This window comes from Salmo salar, chromosome 02, assembly GCF_965601325.2.
Source record: "Salmo salar chromosome 02, fSalSal1, whole genome shotgun sequence".
NCBI classification, from domain to species: Eukaryota; Metazoa; Chordata; class Actinopteri; order Salmoniformes; family Salmonidae; genus Salmo; species Salmo salar.
Genome location: NC_138292.1, coordinates 67,785,001 through 67,808,909, shown reverse-complemented (window position 1 = coordinate 67,808,909; position 23,909 = coordinate 67,785,001). Strand labels below are relative to the sequence as shown.

The 23,909-nt window shown below is 45.0% G+C and overlaps 1 protein-coding gene across 10 annotated transcripts in view; it reads right to left on the bottom strand.

Annotated features, from left to right (window-relative positions):
* LOC106594976 (voltage-dependent P/Q-type calcium channel subunit alpha-1A) overlaps positions 1-23,909 on the bottom strand; it is a 133,060-nt gene that overhangs the window by 100,144 nt on the left and 9,007 nt on the right. For all 10 annotated transcript variants that reach the window (XM_082966232.1, XM_082966235.1, XM_082966239.1 and 7 more), the window contains exons 3-12: positions 13,267-13,358; positions 12,904-13,056; positions 11,604-11,791; positions 10,434-10,537; positions 7,886-8,001; positions 7,706-7,744; positions 3,081-3,149; positions 1,814-2,008; positions 1,217-1,329; positions 505-617 (exon numbers count right to left, since the gene is read on the bottom strand). In XM_082966232.1, the coding sequence (XP_082822358.1) occupies positions 505-617; positions 1,217-1,329; positions 1,814-2,008; positions 3,081-3,149; positions 7,706-7,744; positions 7,886-8,001; positions 10,434-10,537; positions 11,604-11,791; positions 12,904-13,056; positions 13,267-13,358 (1,182 nt within the window). The remainder of the gene's footprint in view (positions 1-504; positions 618-1,216; positions 1,330-1,813; positions 2,009-3,080; positions 3,150-7,705; positions 7,745-7,885; positions 8,002-10,433; positions 10,538-11,603; positions 11,792-12,903; positions 13,057-13,266; positions 13,359-23,909) is intronic.

Below are 23,909 nucleotides of genomic sequence, written 5' to 3'. Positions count from 1 at the left end.
GGATGAGAAAGAGGGGGAGGGAGAGAGAGAGAGCGAGAGAGAGAGAGAGAGAGAGAGGGTAGGAAGGAAGGAAGGAAGGAAGAAAGAAAGAAAGAAAGAAAGAAAGAAAGAAAGAAAGAAAGAAAGAAAGAAAGAAAGAAAGAAAGAAAGAAAGAAAGAAAGAAAGAAAGAAAGAAAGAAAGAAAGAAAGGAAGAAAGGAAGAATGGGAAGAGAGAGGTTAGTGGACAGGCATAAAAAAAACATCAAGACATCAAAACCACTTTTATGTCAAACTGGCTAGGTCAGAGAAAGAGAAGAAAGCAAGGGAGGAAAAGAGACAAATGCAGACAGTAGTGATGGCCGACTGGAAAATAGAAACAGAGAGAAAATGACAAAGTCAGAAGAAGAGAGGAGAAGAGAAAAGGATGGAGAAAGGCTGATGATGCAACTAGCCTGTAGCAGTGGTGAAACACAGAATCCCTTGGTGACTGAAGATGCCAAACAACGCTGTGTGTGAGACTCACTTGGTGACTTTGAAGATCCTGAGCAGTCGGAGGGCTCTTAACACACTGATGCCAAACGATGTCCCTGGCTTAATGACCGCGTATATCACCTCAAATATACTGCCCACGATCACCTAACACACACACACACACATCACATGTATTCATGTGGATTAGAACACACATAAAGTGAATTGACTGGTTCTGAATGATAAAAACAAAAAAGTATCGTCACTTCATAGTCAATATAGTTCAGCTAGTGCCAATGAAATGATTTTCAGCTTCAGCTGCACATTAACAACAGTAGTAGAAGCTATAGTAGTAGTATGCTGGTGGTATAGTAGTAGTATAGTAGTAATATAGTAGTAGTATACTGGTGGTATAGTAGTAGTATAGTAGTAATATAGTAGTAGTATACTGGTGGTATAGTAGTAGTATAGTAGTAGTATAGTGGTGGTATAGTAGTAGTATAGTTGTAATATAGTAGTAGTATACTGGTGGTATAGTAGTAAGTAGTATACTGGTGGTATAGTAGTAATATAGTAGTAATATAGTAGTATAGTTGTAGAACAGTAGTCGTGTAGTAGTAGTAATTTAGTAATATAGTAGTAGAATAGTAGTAGTGTAGTAGTATTAATTTAGTAATATAGTAGTAGAATAGTAGTAATATAGTAGTGGTATAGTAGTAGAATAGTAGTAATATAGTAGTAGCAGGAGTAACAGCTCTACTCACAACACAGTCAAAGCAGTTGAAGGAGGAGTTGAAGTAGGGCCTAGTCCCCAAGCCATACATCTTAATACACATCTCTGACATGAACAGACCCAGGAATATAAACTCTGCATAGACTGGAGAGAGAGAGAGGGAGAGAGAGAGAGAGAGAGAGAGAGAGAGAGAGAGAGAGAGAGAGAGAGAGAGAGAGAGAGAGAGAGAGGAGAGAGAGACATGAGGAGAGAAGGGGGATTTAGATGGAGAGAAAGAGAAAGTGGGTAGAGAAGGAGGAAGGGAAGAGATAGAGAATCAGGTTAGATGACTGGAGATCAATAATGACATTAGCTAGTCTATGATGGCAGACTGCTGTGATGATAACTCTACATGATTAATAGACTTCATCAGCTAGACATCTTATGGAAATTAGACTGGACACTAGCCATGCATAATCACTTCAGTTCAGGAAGTGTGTGTGAGACTCACAGAGAAAGGCGGACAGCATCTCAGGCCTGGTCGTAGTGCACATTGTGTAGAGGTAAGGTGTGTGTGTGTGATCATGGAGAGTGTGGGTGTGTTTGCATGTGCGTGTTTTCATGTGTGTGTGCATGTACATCTACTCACAGAGAAAGTCGGAGAGGATCTCAGGCTGTTCATAGTGTACCACTGCTACACACATGGTGTTGAGGCCCACCAGACTCAGTACGGTCCAGTAGAAGGCCTGAGTCTTCACCATCTTACGGATGAAGAACCGGATCCGCCGCTCGTTCCTATTGTAGTTGGACCCATCCTGTAGACTACCTCGGCCAAACGGGTCTCCTAGAAGATGATGAAGAGTTATAGATCGGTCATTCGCCTTGAAAGCAGCGTTTGATAAGCGGTAGATCCGTTATGCTATTTCTATGCTAAGTATTTTTACTTTTGATTTTGTTTGTCATACTGTATGTATCACTTTATATTTATTTTAAATGTGTATTTTGTTGTTTGTTAATTCTTGTGTTTTTTCTATATACATGAAATATGTAGTGTATCAAATAATTCTGCATCGCTGCCATTAATAAATCATTTTAAGTTCATTGAACTTCGGCCTAACTTTTTTAGTTAAGTTGGAACAACATCTTTGCCAACTTGTGTAGTTGATTTTTGGCCACTTTAAATGTCAACTTTACACTTCTACAAAAAGTTGAGTGAACTCAAAAACTGTATGGAACTAGTTACTAAAATATCTTGAGTTGGGCCACCTTGATTTAACATGTTTATTATAATTTTGATTTACATATCTACAGTAGGAGCAACAACAGAATAAACACATTTTGAATTGCATACCTACAGTAGGAAAATATTAGAATATCTTCTTTCTAATGATGTGAAATTTATTTCTCAACTCCTAATATTGAGCAAATTATACTCACTGAAGTCTCTGACATAGACTTCGAAAAAGCACCCGCAAACAGTCAAGTGCCGCTGACTGATGGTAAAAGCTTTTTTGACTTGAACATACATTTTTGCCAACACTTTGCTAACTTTTGTTTAACCAGCTAAACAGCTGCTTTTAGTGAAAACGTGTTTGGAGTTACCTTTCTAGCTAATAGCCTATGTTATAGTTTACACTTCCTCCAATTATAATGTGGGGAGGTCAAAATAATGAAAAGATCTACCAAATCTATTCATATTAAAATGTTGATTAGTTCACTTTGCCATAATCATTCACCTGATAAGAAAAGAAAAGACATGATACATTTATTTTTGCTAACGTATGATGGGGGTCCCTGGGTCGCCGGTTGCCTGGGAGGGGGCGCGTGAGCAAGAAAAGGTTGAAGATCCCTGTTTTACACTGTAATGCTTCTTCATTAAATGATTATGATATTATAAATAATTGTGTAATAAAAACCATTAGCTCCACCGTCTTCCCCCTCCTCTGGATTCAGCAGCTCTTTCTTGTTCTTGGTCTTGACGGTACCTGGAGGATATAGAAAGATAGAAATGTTCCAATCTCTCTCTCTCTCTCTTTCTCTCTCTCTCTTAGACACACACACTCATTCTCTCTCTCGGTATCACAAACAAGGTTTCCATCCAACCTTTTTATGTGACTAAAGTACATATCGGATTTCCATCATGACAGGCCTGATGGAAACCGAACATTCTTCGCCAAACTTTCCGAATGTCGACAAAACAAAATACGCAAGACAAGGTGGGATCTTTTTGTGCCAGTAAAATGAATTATGCGAGAAATGGCGGTGGAAACCCTTTTATGAGCAAATATTGATATAATAACCATCATATCGTAAAGTTGGAGTCACGCGATGACATGTTGTGTGGTCCTCCCACTACGACTCGTCAGGAAAGCACGCAGTTTATTAGGCTCCAGATGAAAGACAGTGTTGTGAAAGTCACAGGAGGTTGGTGGCACCTTCATTAGGGAGGACGGGCTCGTTTTAATGACTGGAGCGGAATTCGTGGAACGGTAACAAAGACATCAAACACATGGTTTCCATGCCATTTTATCTCCTCCTTTCCGGCCATTATTATGAGCCGTTCTGTGGTGAAAGTGCAACATGATAAGCTTGATGTTCCTTTCCAGTTAATATTGAGGGTCTTATTCTGGTGACATGGTAATCGATGCTTGGCTGCCATTTGACAAATAAAAATAATCTTGCTCCGTTTTATGGGCTCCTAACCAACTGTACTATTTTGTTTGTTTTTTGTGTGTGTGTAACTCATTTGGTACATAATGTTGCTGGTACATAATGTTGCTGCTATCGTCTCTAATGACCGAAAAGAGCTTCTGGATATCAGAACAGCGATTACTCACCTCGAACTGGACGAAGATTTTTTATTTCATGAGTCAGACGCTGCTTTGTCGAGACAAGGCCCAAATCCCCATCATCAGCGTGAAGACAAAATTGAGAAAAAGGGGGAGGAGGGCTGGGTGCCTTGTAAGAATTCACAGACAAGTAGGTACACCACCACTACCCTCGGTATTATTGGCCAACGTGCAATCATTGGAAAACAAACTGGATGATCTACGATTAAGACTATCCTACCAACGGGACATTAAAAATTGTAATATCTTATGTTTCACCGAGACTTGGCTGAACAAAGACAAGGATAATATAGAGCTGGCTGGCTTCTCCGTGTTTTGGCAGGACAGAGCAGCTACGTCTGGTAAGACGAGGGGTGGGGGTGTGTGTCTATTTGCCAATAACTGCTCGTGCGCGATGTCTAATATTAAAGAAGTCTCAAGGTATTGCTCGCCTGAGGTAGAATACCTCATGATAAGCTGTAGACCACACTATCTACCAAGACATTCTCATCTATATTATTCGTAGCCATCTATTTACCACCCCAAACCGATGCGGGCACTAAGACCGCACTCAACGAGCTGCATAAGGCCATAAGCAAGTAAGAAAATTCTCATTCAGAAGTGGCGCTCCTAGTGGCCTGTGACTTTAATGAGGGCAAACTTAAATCTGTTTACATAATTTATACCAGCATGTCACATGTGCAACCAGAGGAAGAAAAAAAAACTCGAGACCACCTTTACCTCACACACAGAGACTCTCCCTCGCCCTCCATTTTGCAAATCTGACCATAATTCTATCCTCCCGATTCCGGCTTACAAGCAAAAACTAAAGCAGGAAGTACCAATGACTTGCTCAATATGGAAGTGGTCAGATGATGCGGATGCTACGCTACAGGACTGTTTTGCTAGCACAGACTGGAATATGTTCCGGGATTCATCCAATGTCATTGAGGAATATATCGACTCAGTCACCGGGTTCATCAATAAGTGCATTGATGACATAGTCCCCACAGTGACCGTACGTGCATTTCCCAACCAGAACCCATGGATTACAGGCAACATCCGCACTTAGCTAAAGGCTAAAGCTGCCGCTTTCAAGGAGCGGGACACCAATCCGGATGCTTATAAGAAATCCCACTATGCCATCAGACGAACCATCAAACAGGTAAAGCGTCAAAACAGGACTAAGATTGAATCCTACTACATCACCTCTGACGCTAGTCGGATGTGGCAGGGATTGAAAACTATTACGGACTACAAAGGGTAACACAGCCGCGGGGTGCCCAGTGACGCGAGCCTACCAGACTAGCTAAAAGCCTTTTATGCTTGCATCGAGGCAAGCAACACTGAAGCATGCATGAGAGCACCAGCTGTTCCGGACGACTGTGTGATCACGCTCTCCGTAACCGATGTGAGCAAGACCTTTAAACAGGTCAAAATTTACAAAACCGCGGGGCCAAACGGATTACCAGGACGTGTACTCAAAGCATGCGTGGACCAACTGGCAAGTGTCTTCACTGACATTTTCAACCTCTCCCTGTCCGAGTCTATAATACCTATATGTTTCAAGCAGACCACCATAGTCCCTGTGCCCAAGAACACTAAGGTAAACTGCCTAAATGATTACCGCCCCGTAGCATTCACGTCGGTAGTCATGAAGTGCTTTGAAAGGCTGGTCATGGCTAACATCAACACCATCATGCCAGAAACCCTAGACCTACTCCAATTCTCATACCGCCCCAACAGATCCATAGATGATACAATCTCTATTGCACTCCACACTGCCCTTTCCCACCCGGACAAAAGGAACACCTATGTGAGAATACTGTTCATTGACTACAGCTCAGCGTTCAACACCATAGTGCCCACGAAGCTCATCACTAAGCTAAGGACCCTGGGACTAAACACCTCCCTCTGCAACTGGATCCTGGACTTCCTGATGGGCCGCCCCCAGGTGGTAAGGGTAGGCAACAACACACGCTGATCCTCAACACTGGGGCCCCTCAGGTGTGCGTGCTTAGTCCCGTCCTGTACTCCCTGTTCACCCACGACTGCGTGGCCAAGCACGACTCCTGTGGCCAAGCACGACTCCAACACCATCATTAAGTTTGCTGACGACACAACAGCGGTAGGCCTGATCACCGACAACGATGAGACAGGTCAGAGACCTGGCAGTGTGATGCCAGGACAACAACCTCTCTCTCAATGTGAGCAAGACAAAGGAGCTGATCGTGGACTACAGGAAAAGGAGGGCCAAACAGGACCCCATTGAAATCGACGGGACTGAAGTGAAGGGGGTCGAGAGTTCCTTGGTGTCCATATCACCAACAAACTAACATGGTCCAAACACACCAAAGAGGGCACGACAATACCTTTTCCCCCTCAGGAGAAAAGATTTGGCATGGGTCTCCAGATCCTCAAAAAGTTCTACAGCTCTACCATCAAGAAAATCTTGACCGGTTGCATCACCACCTGGAATGGCAACTGCTCGGTGTCTGACCGCAAGGCGCTTCAGAGGGTAGTGAGTACGGCCCAGTACATCACTGGGGCCAAGCTTCCTGCCATCCAGGACCTCTATACTAGGCAGTGTCAGAGGAAAGCCCCAAAAATTGTCAAAGACTCCAGTCACCCAAGTCATAGACTGTTTTCTCTGCTAGCGCACGGCAAGCGGTACCGGAGCGCCAAGTCTAGGACCAAAAGGCTCCTTAACAACTTCTACCCCCAAGCCATAAGACTGCTGAACAGCTAATCAAATGGCCACCCAGACTATTTACATTGACCCCCCCCCCCCCCCCCTTTGTTTTTTTCACTGCTGCTACTCTCTGTTTATTATCTATGCATAGTCACATTACAAATGACCTGGACTAACCTGTACCCCCACACGTTGACTCGGTACAGGTACCCCTGTCTTACTTTTAGATTGACTACATTTTTTTTTTAAACTTTCGTTTATTTGGTAAATATTTTATTAACTCTATTTCTTCAACTGCATTGTTGCTTAAGGGCTTGTAAGTAAACATCTCACGGTAAGGTCTACACCTGTTGTATTTGGCGCATGTGACAATACCAGAGTGGGTACACTCACTATACAACACACATTGTTTTGTGAGCAAACCATCAGTAGAGTTGGAAATGCGATGGAAACCCATTTAACTTGGATTTTTTATACAGTAAATGGGAATTTAACCGCAAAAATATGTTTATGTGCACTACACCATCACGTACAGCCTTTTATCTGTCAATGTGATGGAATCACATCTCTGGAGGGAAAAAGCACGGGGGGGGGGGGAAATCTAGCTTCTTTCACAAATTGTTCTTTCTCTCAACCAACATGATTCTCTCATTCACTTTCTGTCTCTCTCTCAACCAACATGATTCTCTCATACACTTTCTGTCTCTCTCTCAACCAACATGATTCTCTCATACACTTTCTGTCTCTCTCTCAACCAACATGATTCTCTCATTCACTTTCTGTCTCTCTCTCAACCAACATGATTCTCTCATACACTTTCTGTCTCTCTCTCAACCAACATGATTCTCTCATACACTTTCTGTCTCTCTCTCAACCAACATGATTCTCTCATACACTTTCTGTCTCTCTCTCAACCAACATGATTCTCTCATACACTTTCTGCCTTTGACTCATTTCTCTCTTCTCTTTCCCCCACCCCCCCGCCCCCCACTCTGACTGAAGTAGACTGAAGTAACTTTACCGGTGAAAATGGTACCATCCTCATTCAGAAGGACCTCCTCTGTAGAAACACAATAACACATGGTCAACAACAACACATGATGTCGGTTGTCAGTTTGTATAGAGTTAAAGAGCAATATCTTTAAGAACACTGTTACAGTTTGTGTTTGTGTAAAGGAAGTGTGTGTGTGCATGTACTTACCTGCTTTACAGATCCATTCTAGATATCCGTTCAGCTCTCTCTCTATTTGTTGCTGGCGTCTCAATTTGAGGAACTCTGCACGGTTCTCTACCCGCTCTCTCTCTTTGGCAAACTCTCTGTAGGGGTAGTGCACACAGTCACAATCACTTACTGGTAACCCACTATATCTAGTACACACACTAGGGTCACACACTCACTTACTGCTAACACACTATATCTAGTACACACACTAGGGTCACACAATCACTTACTGGTAACACACTATATCTAGTACACACACTAGGGTCACACACTCACTTACTGCTAACACACTATATCTAGTACACACACTAGAGTCACACAATCACTTACTGCTAACACACTATATCTAGTACACACACTAGGGTCACACAATCACTTACTGGTAACACTCTATATCTAGTACACACACTACAGTCACACAATCACTTACTGCTAACACACAATATCTAGTACACACACTAGGGTCACACAATCACTTACTGGTAACCCACTATATCTAGTACACACACTAGGGTCACACACTCACTTACTGCTAACACACTATATCTAGTACACACACTAGGGTCACACACTCACTTACTGCTAACACACTATATCTAGTACACACACACTCACTTACTGCTAACACACTATATCTAGTACACACACTAGGGTCACACACAATCACTTACTGGTAACACACTATATCTAGTACACACACTAGAGTCACACACAATCACTTACTGGTAACACACCATATCTAGTACCACACACACACACACACACACACACACACACACACACACACACACACACACACACACACACACACACACACACACACACACACACACACACACACACACACACACACACACACACACACACACACACAGCAGGTAAAATACTGAGTCTAAATCCCTAGTCACATGTGAATGAATAGCACTCCCCTTTTCTGAAGAGTTCCATAAATCGGCATCCATGGATTACCACGCTCTTCCCAGACTCCCTGGCGCACGGGCGCAATAAAAGCATGTGTGTGTGTCTCTACTGTGTGTGCGTGTCTTCCCGTCCGCTGTGCGTCAGTGGATTTGGGGCGAACCCAGATTAGCAGAGTTCAGTCAGTGTGAGGGGATTGAGGGTTGAGGGGTGAGCTCCGTTGAAAATGCCTGTCAGATTAGCAGGTTAACAACACAGACTCCTCTCGAAGAAACGCCTGATAATAACTTCCTCATAATGGAATAATTGAATAACATCGCCCTGAGCTCAGCTGAATAGGGTTGATGTTACAGATTTAGGATTAGTGTTAAAATACACTTAGGATCACTCTTAGAAAAACGTCAATCTAGGAGTTGTGTTGTCGTGTTTATATGTGTTAAAGACCATTCTATACACTTAGGATATCAGTTAGGATAAGTGTTTAACACTGTTACAGATGTAGTATAACGGTTTAATACTTCTCTATTACAGAGTTAGGATAACTATTAAAGACTCTCAGGATAATTCTTAAAGACTATTGGGATAACTCTTAAAGACTCTCAGGATAATTCTTAAAGACTATTGGGATAATTCTTAAAGAATCTCAGGATAATTCTTAAAGACTATTGGGATAACTCTTAAAGACTCTCAGGATAATTCTTAAAGACTATTGGGATAATTCTTAAAGAATCTCAGGATAATTCTTAAAGACTCTCAGGATAATTCTTAAAGACTATTGGGATAATTCTTAAAGAATCTCAGGATAATTCTTAAAGACTCTGAGCATAATTCTTAAAGACTATTGGGATAATTCTTAAAGACTATTGGGATAATTCTTAAAGAATCTCAGGATAATTCTTAAAGACTCTCAGGATAATTCTTAAAGACTCTCAGGATAATTCTTAAAGAATCTCAGGATAATTCTTAAAGACTCTCAGGATAATTCTTAAAGACTCTCAGGATAATTCTTAAAGACTATTGGGATAATTCTTAAAGACTCTCAGGATAATTCTTAAAGAATCTCAGGATAATTCTTAAAGACTCTCAGGATAATTCTTAAAGACTCTCAGGATAATTCTTAAAGACTCTCAGGATAATTCTTAAAGACTCTTCTGAAAGACATTCTAAGCCCTGTCTAAGCCGTGTAGTGGGTTCTACTAAGCTATATGGAATTGTTTTAAGAAGGTCACACCAAGGATCATTTAGCTATTTGATTTGCAATTGTAAGACCCCTTGAAATATCAACTAAATCTATAATACAATTATTTGATACACAATTATTTTTGGCCTTACAGCTTAAACTGGTGGACTCTTAGGATAACGCTAAAAGCCTCTTAGGATAACTCTAAAAGCCTCTTAGGATAACTCTAAAAGCCTCTTAGGATAACTAAAAAACCCTCAATCTAGGACCTGAGAGACTGTGTTAAAAGAGGGGTGGAGTAGGGAGTATTGAGGAAGGAAAGTTGTGAATGGATCAGTTAAACACGCACACACACACACACACACACACACACACACACACACACACACACACACACACACACACACACAGGTGTGTATGTTTACGTACCCTGAGAGGACGCCCAGCACCAGATTTAACATGAAGAAGGACCCGATGATGATGAGGGGGATGTAGTACATCCAGTTCCAGGCACTTCCCTCTACATCATTACTCTGGAGAGACAGACAGACAGACATCATTACTCTGGAGAGACAGACAGACAGACATCATTACTCTGGAGAGACAGACATACATACATCATTACTCTGGAGAGACAGACAGACATACATCATTACTCTGGAGAGACAGACAGACAGACATCATTACTCTGGAGAGACAGACAGACAGACATCATTACTCTGGAGAGACAGACATACATCATTACTCTGGAGAGACAGACATACATACATCATTACTCTGGAGAGACAGACAGACATCATTACTCTGGAGAGACAGACAGACAGACATTACTCTGGAGAGACAGACATACATACATCATTACTCTGGAGAGACAGACAGACATTACTCTGGAGAGACAGACAGACAGACATCATTACTCTGGAGAGACAGACAGACATACATCATTACTCTGGAGAGAGACAGACATACATCATTACTCTGGAGAGACAGACAGACAGACAGACATCATTACTCTGGAGAGACAGACAGACAGACACCATTACTCTGGAGAGACAGACAAACAGACTCATTACTCTGGACAGACAGACAGACAGACAGACAGACAGACAGACAGACAGACAGACAGACAGACAGACAGACAGACAGACAGACAGACAGACACACAGATAGACAGATAGACAGATAGACAGATAGACATCATTACTCTGGACAAGTGGTTCCATTCCACAAATACCAGTCCTGTTCATTTCTATACTTCCTGCATAACACTAGCGTGTGTTTTCCCATACATTCGGAAGGAATGGAATAGAATATGATGTGGACTGTAAATTATACATTGTGTCTAGATGTGTTGCCAATGAATTATACATTGTGTGGAAATCGGTATTACATTAGCAGACCATAGTGTTCCCTGTGCTGTATATTTTTACAAGGATTAGTATTTACAATAAAATCACGTCCAGCACAAAGCATAACATGCCGACCCATCCCTCCATGGTGATATACTGGAAGGACAGGGAGGACAGCAAACACACACACACACAGTCCATCTCCCCACACACACACACTTCCACCCCACACACAGCCCTGTATACTCACATAGTATAACATTTCGGTCCAACCCTCCATGGTGATACATTGGAATACAGTGAGGACAGCAAAGAGAATGTTGTCGAATTGGGTGATCCCATAGTTGGGCCCCAGCCAATAGCCTTTACACGTGGTCCCATTAGGACACAATCTGGACGGTAATTCTGTACCGCATGGCAACTCATCATAAATCTCATCTATAGAGGAGAGAGAAAGAGAGGGAGGGGAGAGAGGGGAGGGGGAGAGATAAGAAGGGGAGCGAGAGAGTAGGGGAAAAAGTAAGGGAGAGAGAGATGAGATTGATTAGAGTTGAAATCAGCATAAGAAAACAGGGAACTGGTGGTCCAGTAAAATAATTGAAGGGATACGAGATGGGCTGTGTATCAATGTCTTCCTTGTACTGTCTGGGGTAGGGGTTGAGTTGGGACTGGGCCCTTTGGGTCTAGGAAGTCTCTAGGGGTAGGGGTTGAGTTGGGACTGGGCCCTTTGGGTCTAGGGAGGTGTCTGGGGGTAGGGGTTGAGTTGGGACTGGGCCTGTGGGTCTAGGGGTTGAGTTGGGACTGGGCCTGTGGGTCTAAGGAAGTGTCTAGGGGTTGAGTTGGGACTGGGCCTGTGGGTCTAGGGAAGTGTCTAGTGGTTGAGTTGGGACTGGGCCTGTGGGTCTAGGGAAGTGTCTAGGGGTTGAGTTGGGACTGGGCCTGTGGGTCTAGGGAAGTGTCTAGGGGTTGAGTTGGGACTGGGCCTGTTGGGTCTAGGGGTTAAGTTGGGACTGGGCCTGTTGGTGTAGGGAAGTGTCTAGGGGTTGAGTTGGGACTGGGCCTGTGGGTCTAGGGAAGTGTCTAGGGGTTGAGTTGGGACTGGGCCTGTTGGTCTAGGGAAGTGTCTAGGGGTTGAGTTGGGACTGGGCCTGTTGGTCTAGGGAAGTGTCTAGGGGTTGAGTTGGGACTGGGCCTGTTGGTCTAGGGGTCAGTGCAATTACTTTAGTTGGATCTAAGGGTAGGTGTTAGGTCATTAGAAGTTTATTTAAGACAGGGCTTGAGGGTCTAGGAGTAGGTGCTTGGCCACTATGAGTTAATTTAATACATGACTTGGGGCTCTAGGGGTAGGTGCTTGGTCGCTGGTAGTTGATTAAAGACAAGGCTTGGGAGTCTAGGAGGTGTTTGGTCACTAGGACTTAATTTAAAACATGGCTTGGGGTCTAGGAGTAGGTGCTTGGTCACTGGTAGTTGATTAAAGACAAGTCTTCGGGGTCTAGGAGTAGGTGCGTGGTCGCTAGTAGTTGATTAAAGACAAGGCCTATGGACGTTACCAGTGGCGATGTCGAAACAGGTGGTGTGGAACTTTCCCATGTAGAACTCAAGGCCGATGATGGCGAACATCAGAATGGCCACAAAGAGAAGCAGTCCGATCTGCAGCAGGGGGATCATAGCCTTCATGATGGACTTGAGTACCACCTGCAGGCCTGGAGGACACAGTGCAGATGGTCAGAGAAGAATATAGAAAGAGAGAGGGGGGAGAGGGAGAGGAAGAGAGAGGGAGAGAGGAGAGGATTGAGAGAGACAGAGAGAGTGGGAGGGGATGGACAGAGAGAAAGCAAGAGAGAGCAGAGAAAAGAGAGCGAGACAGAGTGGAAGATAGAGTGAGTGATGTCCATAGGGGTCCCCATACTTACTGGGAATCCCTGACACCAACTTAAGTGGTCGCAGAACCCTGACTGCTCTCAGTGTCCGCAGGTCAAATTCGGAGCCAACCGCCGACAAGATACTAGGGAGAGAGGGAAGAGGAAAAGTAAGAGAAAGAGAAAGAATTAGAAAAGGAGTAGAAACAGTGGAAACAGTAGAACAGTGGAAACAGTTGAAACAGTGGAAACAAAGGAAACAGTAGAAACAGTGGTAACAGTAGATACAGTAGAAACAGTGAAATAGTAGAAACAGTGGAAACAGTGGAAACAGTGGAAAACAGTACAAACAGTAGAAACAGTGAAATAGTAGAAACAGTGGAAACAGTAGAAACAGTAGAAATAGTGGAAATAGTAGAAACAGTAGAAACAGTAGAAACACTGGAAACAGTGGAAACAGTGGAAACAGTACAAACAGTAGAAACAGTGAAATAGTAGAAACAGTGGAAAAAGTAGAAACAGTAGAAATAGTGGAAATAGTAGAAACAGTAGAAACAGTAGAAACACTGGAAACAGTGGTAACAGTAGAAACAGTGGAAACAGTAGAACAGTGGAAACAGTTGAAACAGTGGAAACAGTTGAAACAGTGGAAACAGTACAAACAGTAGAAACAGTGAAATAGTAGAAACAGTGGAAACAGTAGAAACAGTAGAAATAGTGGAAATAGTAGAAACAGTAGAAACAGTAGAAACACTGGAAACAGTGGGAACAGTAGAAACAGTGAAACAGTAGATACAGTAGAAACAGTGAAATAGTAGAAACAGTGGAAACAGTAGAAACAGTGGAAACAGTAGATACAGTAGAAACAGTGAAATAGTAGAAACAGTGGAAACAGTGGAAACAGTGGAAACAGTACAAACAGTAGAAACAGTGAAATAGTAGAAACAGTGGAAACAGTAGAAACAGTAGAAATAGTGGAAATAGTAGAAACAGTAGAAACAGTAGAAACACTGGAAACAGTGGAAACAGTGGAAACAGTACAAACAGTAGAAACAGTGAAATAGTAGAAACAGTGGAAACAGTAGAAACAGTAGAAATAGTGGAAATAGTAGAAACAGTAGAAACAGTAGAAACACTGGAAACAGTGGGAACAGTAGAAACAGTGGAAACAGTAGAAACAGTACAAACAGTGGAAACAGTAAAAAATGGAAACAATAGTAACAGTAGAAACAGTGGTAACAGTAGAAACAGTGGAAACAGTAAAAAATGGAAACAATAGTAACAGTAGAAACAGTGGTAACAGTAGAAACAGTGGAAACAGTAGAAGCAGTGGTAACAGTAGAAACAGTGGAAACAGTGGAAACAGTAGAAGCAGTGGAAGCAGTGGAAACAGTGAAAACAGTAGAAACACGGGGTGTAATTAACAAGCGTTCCATTTCAGCAGAAAACAAACAGTACTTGCGGTATAAAAAGTAATAAAAAGCGTAGGTACACACACATGACATGACTGGTCAGTGCTGTCCGGGATCCTTGGGATGTCCCTACCCTAAACCCTGACCTTAAACCTTACCCTAACCATATCCACAACCCTTACCTAACCCTAACCTTATCCTTTACTAACTTCAAATGGGCTAGGGACGTCCCAAGGATTCCGGATAGCACGGACCTGACATGATCTCACACACATCTCCATAGTAATGTGATCCACATGAGTCATGTGTGTATCATGACATTGTGTGTAGTGTCACACCACCATGGTCACTGTGACTATACAACCTCTCTTTCAGTAGCTGTCTGAGTCGGTGTGAAGTGATCAACTAGTCATCTCATTTATCACTATTTCATTCATTCATTCATTCATTCATTCATTCATTCATTCATTCATCCTCTCTCTCTCCCTACCCCTCTCTCTCTCTCTCTCTCTCTCTCTCTCTCTCTCTCCCTACCCCCCCTCTTTCTCTCTCCCCCTACCCCCTCTCTCTCTCTCTCCCTACCCCTCTCTCTCTCTCTCTCCCTACCCCTCTCTCCCTCCCTCCCTACCCCCCCCCCCTCTCTCTCTCTCTCTCTCTCTCTCTCTCCCTCCCTCCCCCCCCCCCCCTCTCTCTCCCTCCCTCCCTGACAGTCAGCCTCTCCAGGAGGAGTTGATGCTGGTTAGTGCAGGTTCTCCGTCACACACGAGACATGGGTAACGTATGTGATGGTGAATCACAGAGAGAGAGAGAGAGAGAGAGAGGGGGGGGGATAGGGACGGAGGGAGAGAGAGAGAGAGAGAGAGAGAGAGAGGGGGGGTAGGGAGGGAGGGAGAGAGAGAGAGAGGGAGAGAGAGAGGGGTAGAGAGAGAGGGAGAGAGAGAGAGAGAGAGAGAGAGGAGAGAGAGAGAGAGAGAGGAAAAAAACATAGAAGGAGAGAGGTGGGGGTTTGGGATATGCAGCTTCTATAATTCACTCAGAAAAAGAGAGTTATAATAACTGATGCAAAAGACAGACAGAAAGCGGTCGGTCTGAGACAGTTCCTCCTAAACGCTCTTTAAAAAACATGAGGTCAGGTTTTGGCCCCTCTCCTCTTCCTCCTCCTCCCTTTCTGCTCCGGACTCATTTCACTAAGAGCCCCATTCATTAACAGGTATAATATATCTGGCCAGAACAGTCCTTCTCTCAATGGGGTTTTAACTGTGTGTGTGTGTGTGTGTGTGTGGTGTGTGTGTGTGTGTGTGTGTGTGTGTGTGTGTGTGTGTGTGTGTGTGTGTGTGTGTGTGTGTGTGTGTGTGTGTCTGTGTGTGTGTGTGTGTGTGTGTGTGTGTGTGTGTGTGTGTGTGTGTGTGTGTGAGTGTGTGTGTGTGTACGCGTCCGTCCGTCCGTGTGCGTGCCAGACCAGTCATTCACTCAATAGGGTTTTAACAGGCCTGCTGACGAGAGCAACTGAGGAAGGCAGAAACGAAACTATTCCCCCCAAGGAGAGGACCCATCATGGGATTGATAGATGGATGAATGGATAGAGGGATATATAGAGGGTTGAAGGGAGGGATGGAGTTGGCTGGTGTTGAATGACTCCTCCACTTATTTACCTTATTCTCCCTCCCTCCCTCCCCCCTCCCTCCCTCCCTCCCTCCCTCCCTCCCTCCCTCCCCCCTCCCTCCCTCCGTCTCTCCAAAATGTCTCAATAGTCTCAACCATTGTATATTCACATAACTGTTCTATATTCTATAAAGACAGACTGTAAGGGCAAAAACTAAAACGGGCTTGGGAAACCCTGTCCGATGGCAACTGCAGTACCTGAATGCATTGACATGCATCCACCACTAGAGGGGGCAACCACTGTGTCCAGTAGTGACCACACTGAATGAAACCAGGGCAGCAATGGAGGGGTGAGAGAGATGGAAGAGGAGAATGGAGGGATGGTGAAGAAAGTGAATAATAGAGAAAATAGGAAATTGACAGAAGCTACAGAAAGGATGACATGAGGAAGGGGGAGGGGCCACTTTGGGGAAGGAGAGGAATAGAAAGAGGAGGTAGTGAAAAGGAAAGGAGGGAAAGGAAAGGAGTGAGGTAGAGGAGGAACGAATAAAGGAGAGAGATGTAAGAGGAGGAAGAGAAAAGGAAAGGAGGGAAAGGAAAGGACTGAGGTAGAGGAGGAACGAATAAAGGAGAGAGATGGAAGAGGAAGATGGAGGTAAAATAGGGACAATGCCCATCGTCAGAGAGAGATTGAAAAGCAGTGTTACTGCTCTGTGTGACTAGAGAGAGATATAATATAATAATAATATAATATATAATATAATCCTACAGAGATACCCTAGAGAGAGAGACAGAAAGAGGGATAGAGAAAGGAGAGAGATGGAGGGAAAGAGAGAGAGAGAGAGAGGGAGGGTGTGTGTGAGGAAGAGAGAGAACGTGAGAGAGGCGATGGTGTCTGTGTGACTGGGTGAGATGGAGGGAGGGAGAGGAGGGAGGTATGGTAGAGTAGCGAGGGATTCACACGGAGGAGGTGTGTGGAGAGTGCTGACAGGGCCACTCTACTGGGGAACACCTGTCTATCAACCTGCAGACACACACACACACACACACTACTCTCACACACACAAACAAACACACCCAGAACACACAGACACAGCCATTATTATGAGCCGTCCTCCCCTCAGCAGCCTCCACTGTGTACGAACGGTATGTCTACAGTAAAACAGAGAAAGAGAGGGAGGCCAGAAAAGAACAGACTATCACCTGCATGCTAGATTTTGCAGTGTGTCAGCGTGAACGTTCTCAAACCAATGTGGTTGTACACTGAGCATACCAAACATGCTCTTTCCATGACAGACTGACCAGGTGAATCCAGGTGAAAGCTATAACCCCTTATTGATGTCACTTGTTAAATCCACTTCAATCAGTGTAGATGAAGGGGAGGAGACAGGTTAAAGAAGGATTTTTAAGCCTTGAGACAATTGAGACATGGATTGTGTGTGTGTGTACCATTCAGAGGGTGAATGGGCAAGACAAAATATTTAAGTGTCTTTGAACGGGGTATTGTGGTAGTAGGTGCCAGGCGCACTAGTTTGTGTCAAGAACTGCAACGTTGCTGGGTTTTTCATGATCAACAGTTTCCCGTGTGTATCAAGAATGATCCACCACCCAGAGAACATCCAGCCAACTTGACACAACTGTGGGAAGCATTGGAGTCAAGATGGACCAGCATCCCTGTGGAACGCTTTCAACACCTTATAGAGTCCATGCCCCCGACGAATTGAGGTTGTTCTGAGGGCAAAAGGGAGTGCAACTCAATATTAGGAAGGTGTTCTTAATGTTTGCTAAAGTCAGTGTACATACACAGTCCTGCTGTATGAAGGGTATGTCTATGTATTACAGTAAAACAGAGAAAGAGAGGGAGGCCAGAAAAGAACAGACTATCAACTGCATGCTAGAAGTGAGTCAGCGTGAACGTTCTCAAACCAATGTGGTTGTATACGTGTGTACATCACAGTGTGTACTCACCCAGACAGATACAGACTACTGTATGTTCACAACCCAACGCCTCAACTAAGACAAACATGATGAAGAAGATGATGACGAAGATGGTGGAGGTCTCTCCCCGTTCCCTGAATCGCCATGGCAACCGACGAGTCCTCTCTTTTCGCGAAGTATCCCCGGTTACCGAACTGCTCTCATTCATAACTGTTGCTGTGGCAACAGAGCCCTCGTTCATTGATGGAATCTCGGCATTGCCGTGGCAACGAGGCAGGTAGAGGGTCTCCTAGCGATTGATAGACTCTTTTTTGAGGTGTGGGTTCTCTGCACTGCCACACACACACACACACACACACACACACACACACACACACACACACACACACACACACACACACACACACACACACACACACACACACACACACACACACACACATACGCTACACACACCATAAACGTACATGCTTTCAAACACAGACACACACACAGTCTTATCTAGTATGTGATGTACAGTAGTGTGTGGGTATGTGTGGTGTGTGTGTGTGTGTGTGTGTGTGTGTGTGTGTGTGTGTGTGTGTGTGTGTGTGTGTGTGTGTGTGTGTGTGTGTGTGTGTGTGTGTGTGTGTGTGTGTGTGTAAGAATGTAAGTATATGGTGTGTATAGCATGAGTGTGTCTGTATGTGTGTATCTGAAAACCATGTGGGAGTGCCATGTGTTAACTCAGTGTGAGCTCCTGTCCACTCAATGTTTCCAACTGAGCCCTATAACCCCTCACACACACACACACACACACACACACACACACACACACACACACACACACACACACACACACACACACACACACACACACACACACACACACACACACACACTGACCAACAAAATGTGAAAATCTGAAATTAAGTCAAATCTCGAACAGTTAATACCATCTAAAAATATACTGTTCAAATCCACAACATGCAACAATAAGCCACCCACTATGTGGCTATGGCCCATCAACCTTCCCTTTATGACCATTATGTCACCGGTCAACCCCGCTTTTCACAGTAGACATGGTACGCCCCAATCACTTTCCATTATTGGAAGAGTCTACTTGCTCAGCTGAAGGGGGAGAGGGATGATAATGGCTACATCACCCTCCCACCTAGTTTATCACAAACACTCTATTGCTATACTCTCAACATCTCTCTCCCTCTCTTTTCCCTTTCCACTGTCTCTGTTCTCTCCTCTCTCCTTCTCTGAACGTCTCTCCCTTTCTCTCGTCCTACATGTTCTTCTCTCACTCTCTCTCTGCAGAGTGCTAACACTCAGCTGATGGACCCGCTGGCTCCATCCAGTCACCACCTTCCTCCTCCCCTCTAGCCATCCAGTCCAGTCACCCCTCTAGCCATCCAGTCCAGTCACCCCCTCTAGCCATCCAGTCCAGTCACCCCTCTAGCCATCCAGTCCAGTCACCCCCTCTAGCCATCCAGTCCAGTCACCCCCTCTAGCCATCCAGTCCAGTCACCCCTCTAGCCATCCAGTCCAGTCACCCCCTCTAGCCATCCAGTCCAGTCACCCCCTCTAGCCATCCAGTCCAGTCACCCCCTCTAGCCATCCAGTCCAGTCACCCCTCTAGCCATCCAGTCCAGTCACCCCCTCTAGCCATCCAGTCCAGTCACTCCCTCTAGCCATCCAGTCCAGTCACCCCCTCTAGCCATCCAGTCCAGTCACCCCCTCTAGCCATCCAGTCCAGTCACCCCCTCTAGCCATCCAGTCCAGTCACCCCCTCTAGCCATCCAGTCCAGTCACCCCCTCTAGCCATCCAGTCCAGTCACCCCCTCTAGCCATCCACTCCAGTCACCCCCTCTAGCCATCCAGTCCAGTCACCCCCTCTAGCCATCCAGTCCAGTCACCCCCTCTAGCCATCCAGTCCAGTCACCCCCTCTAGCCATCCAGTCCAGCACCCCCTCTAACCATCCAGTCCATTCACCCCCTCTAGCCATCCAGTCCATTCACCCCCTCTAGCCATCCAGTCCAGTCACCCCCTCTAGCCATCCAGTCCAGTCACCCCCTCTAGCCATCCAGTCCAGTCACCCCCTCTAGCCATCCAGTCCAGTCACCCCCTCTAACCATCCAGTCCAGTCACCCCTCTAGCCATCCAGTCCAGTCACCCCCTCTAGCCATCCAGTCCAGTCACCCCCTCTAGCCATCCAGTCCAGTCACCCCCTCTAGCCATCCAGTCCAGTCACCCCCTCTAGCCATCCAGTCCAGTCACCCCCTCTAGCCATCCAGTCCAGTCACCCCCTCCCTACCTTCCTCTCTCCCTCCTCCCATCCTTCCTTCCCTTGTCCATCCCCTGCTCACCACAGTATCTCTACATCCTTCCTCCACCTGCCCACTCACTCTCTCTCCCTCTCTCCTTTCCCTCTTTTTATCTCTCCCTTGCTTCCTCGCCTCCTCCAGTCTGCCAATCCTCCAGACCAGTCAGGCGAAGGGAGGATGAAGGAGAGAGCAGTAAAAAGAGCGATGGAGGGATGAATGCTTCCTCCTTCTGGTTATGTCCAACTCATTCATCTCTCTCTCTCTCTCTCTCTCTCTCTCTCTCTATCATCTGTGACCAGCTGTCCCTCTCTCCTTTCTCGTCACCTTGTCCCCACTCCATCCTTTGGCCTTTTCTCTCTCCTGCCCTCACATTCCCCCTCTCTCTCCTCTACACTCCCTCCTTCTTTCCATCCCTCCCTCATCCCCCTGTCCCCCTCTCCCTGGCTAGCTGATCCTCCACCTGTTTCTCTGTGGGGACCAGCGTGGGATCTGGCATTCGCAAGGACATCAGCTACTCAATGAGTGTGTTTGTGTGTAAGTGTGCATGCTCTATCCTGTGTGTGTGTGTGTGTGTGTGTGTGTGTGGTGTGTGTGTGTGTGTGTGTGTGTGTGTGTGTGTGTGTGTGTGTGTGTGGTGTGCGCTCTATCCTGTATGTGAATGTGTGTGTGGGGTGTGTGTATGTGTGTCTGTGTGTGTCTGTGTGTGTGTGTCTGTATGTGTGTATGTGGTGTGTGTGTGTGTGTGTGCGCTCTATCCTGTATGTGTGTGTGTGTGTGTGTGTGTGTGTGTGTGTGTGTGTGTGTGTGTGTGTGTGTGTGTGTGTGTGTGTGTGTGTGTGTGTGCGTGTGTGTGCGCTCTATCCTGTATGTATGTGTGTGTGTGTGTGTGTGTGTGTGTGTGTGTGTGTGTGTGTGTGTGTGTGTGTGTGTGTGTGGTGGTGTGTGTGTTTGTCCTATAGGGTAGGTACAGTGTCCTCGTGTTTAGCAGAGAGTCAGGCCTCTAAATGACTGCAGGCTTATAATGATAATGGAATTTATGGCAGCGGGACAATATTCACACGGGTACCACTTCTCTCTCTCCTCCCTCTCTCTCTGTCGCTCTCTCTTCCTCCCTGCCTCTGTCAGCTCTCTCCTTCTCTCTCTCCTACCTCTTTCTCTGTCACTCTCTTCCTCCCTGCCTCTCTGCCAGATTTCTCCTTCTTTCTCCTCCCTCGCTCTGTCGCTCTCTCTTCCTCCTTGCCTCTCTCTGCCAGCTTTCTCCTTCTCTCTCTCCTCCCTCGCTCTCTGTCGCTCTCCCTCCCTATCTCTCTCTGCCAGCTCTCTCCTCTCTGCCTCTCTTCCTATCCATCTCTCTATCCTTCTGTCTTCCTCTCTCTCTTTTTCTCCTCTCCTTCTCCTCCTCGCGCTATCCCCCTCTCTCCTTCACATATCCTTTCTCATATACTGTACATGTAGACTTTGTTTCTCTCTCTCCCATACAGTACATTTCAGCGTTCCAGACAACCTCCATTCCTTCCTGTTGGTATCTCTGAAGTCCAACTGTGTTAACATCAGTTGAAATGTTTCTGTTGCTAAGCATCATTCAAATCACATTGGGGATTTTTTAAATGGAGAGGGGACAAACATACACTTTCTTTTCTTAGCTCTGACCCAGTTGCAGCAGAGGACAGGACACTAGCTACTGTAAATGGGTTATAAATGTGTTATGAATGTGCTATGTATGGGTTATGAATGTGCTATGAATGTGTTATGTATGGGTTATGCATGTGCTATGAATGTGTTATGTATGGTTTATGAATGTGCTATGAATGTGTTATGTATGGGTTATGAGCGTGCAATGAATGTGTTATGTATGGGTTATGAACGTGCTATGAATGTGTTATGTATGGGTTATGCATGTGTTATGAGGTCTTTATGTTGGTAAATCATGTCCTTATGTAGGTCCACCTGCAACAGAGGACAGAACACTGCATTGGAAACGTTTAGGAACAACAACGGCTCAGCTGTGAAGTGGTAGGCCACACAAGCTCACAGAACGGGACCACTGAGTGCTGAAGCGTGTAAAAATAGTCTGTCCTCGGTTGCAACACTCACTACCAAGTTCCACACTGCCTCTGGATGCAACGTCCCCACAATAACTGTTAGTCGGGAGCTTCATGAAATGGGTTTCCATGGCCGAGCAGCCGAACACAAGCCTAAGATCACCATGCCCAGTGCCAAGTGTTGGCTGAAGTGGTATAAAGCTTGCCACCATTGGACTCTGGAGCAGTGGAAACGTTCTCTGGAGTGATGAATCACACTTCACCATCTGGCAGTCCGATGAACGAATCTTGGTTTGACGGATGCCGTAGAACGCTACCTGCCCCAATGCATAGTGCCAACTGTAAAGTTTGGTGGAGGAGGAATAATGTCTGGGCTGTTTTTCATGGTTCTGGCTAGGCCCTTTAGTTCCAGTGAAGGGAAATCTTAACGCTACAGCATACAATGACATTCTAGACAATTCTGTGCTTCCAACTTTGTGGCAACAGTTTGGGGAAGGCCCTTCCCTGTTTCAGCATGACAATGCCCCTGTGCACAAAGCAAGGTCCGTACAGAAATGGTTTGTCGAGATCAGTGTGGAAGAACTTGACTGGCCTGTACAGAGCCCTGACCTCAACCACATCAAACACCTTTGGGATGAATTGGAACGCTGACTGCGGGCCAGGCCTAATCGCTCAACATCAGTGCCTGACCTCACTAATGCTCTTTTGACTGAATAGAAGTAAGTCCCCCGCAGCAATGTTCCAACATCTAGTGGAAAGCCTTCCCAGAAGAGTGGAGGCTGTTATAGCAGCAAAGGGGAGACTAACTCCATATTAATGCCCATGATTTTGGAATGAGATGTTCGACGGGCAGGTGTCCACATACTTTTGGTCATGTAGTGTAGGTACAGTTCAAATGAAATGTTACCATCTGACCACATTGCAGAAGAGGACAGAACACTAGCTAAATGCATACGTACTGCTTACAAATGTGTTATGTATAGGTTATGAATATGTTATGAAGTCTTTATATAGCCTTTAGGTGTTACCATCTGACCACGTTGCAGTGGTAGAGGACGCTAGCTACTGTAAACGACTACATTAAACAGCTCCATGACTTACATACTGCCTATGTACACTACCGTTCAAAAGTTTGGGGTCACTTAGAAATGTCCTTGTTTTTGAAAGAAAAGCAATTTTTTGGTCCATTAAAATAACATCAAAATCATCAGAAATACAGTGTAGACATTTTTAATGATGTAAATGTCTATTGTAGCTGGAAACGGCAGATTTTTTTATGGAATATCTACATAGGCGTACAGAGGCCCATTATCAGCAACCATCACTCCTGTGTTCCAATGGCACGTTGTGTTAGCTAATCCAAGTTTATCATTTTAAAAGACTAATTGAT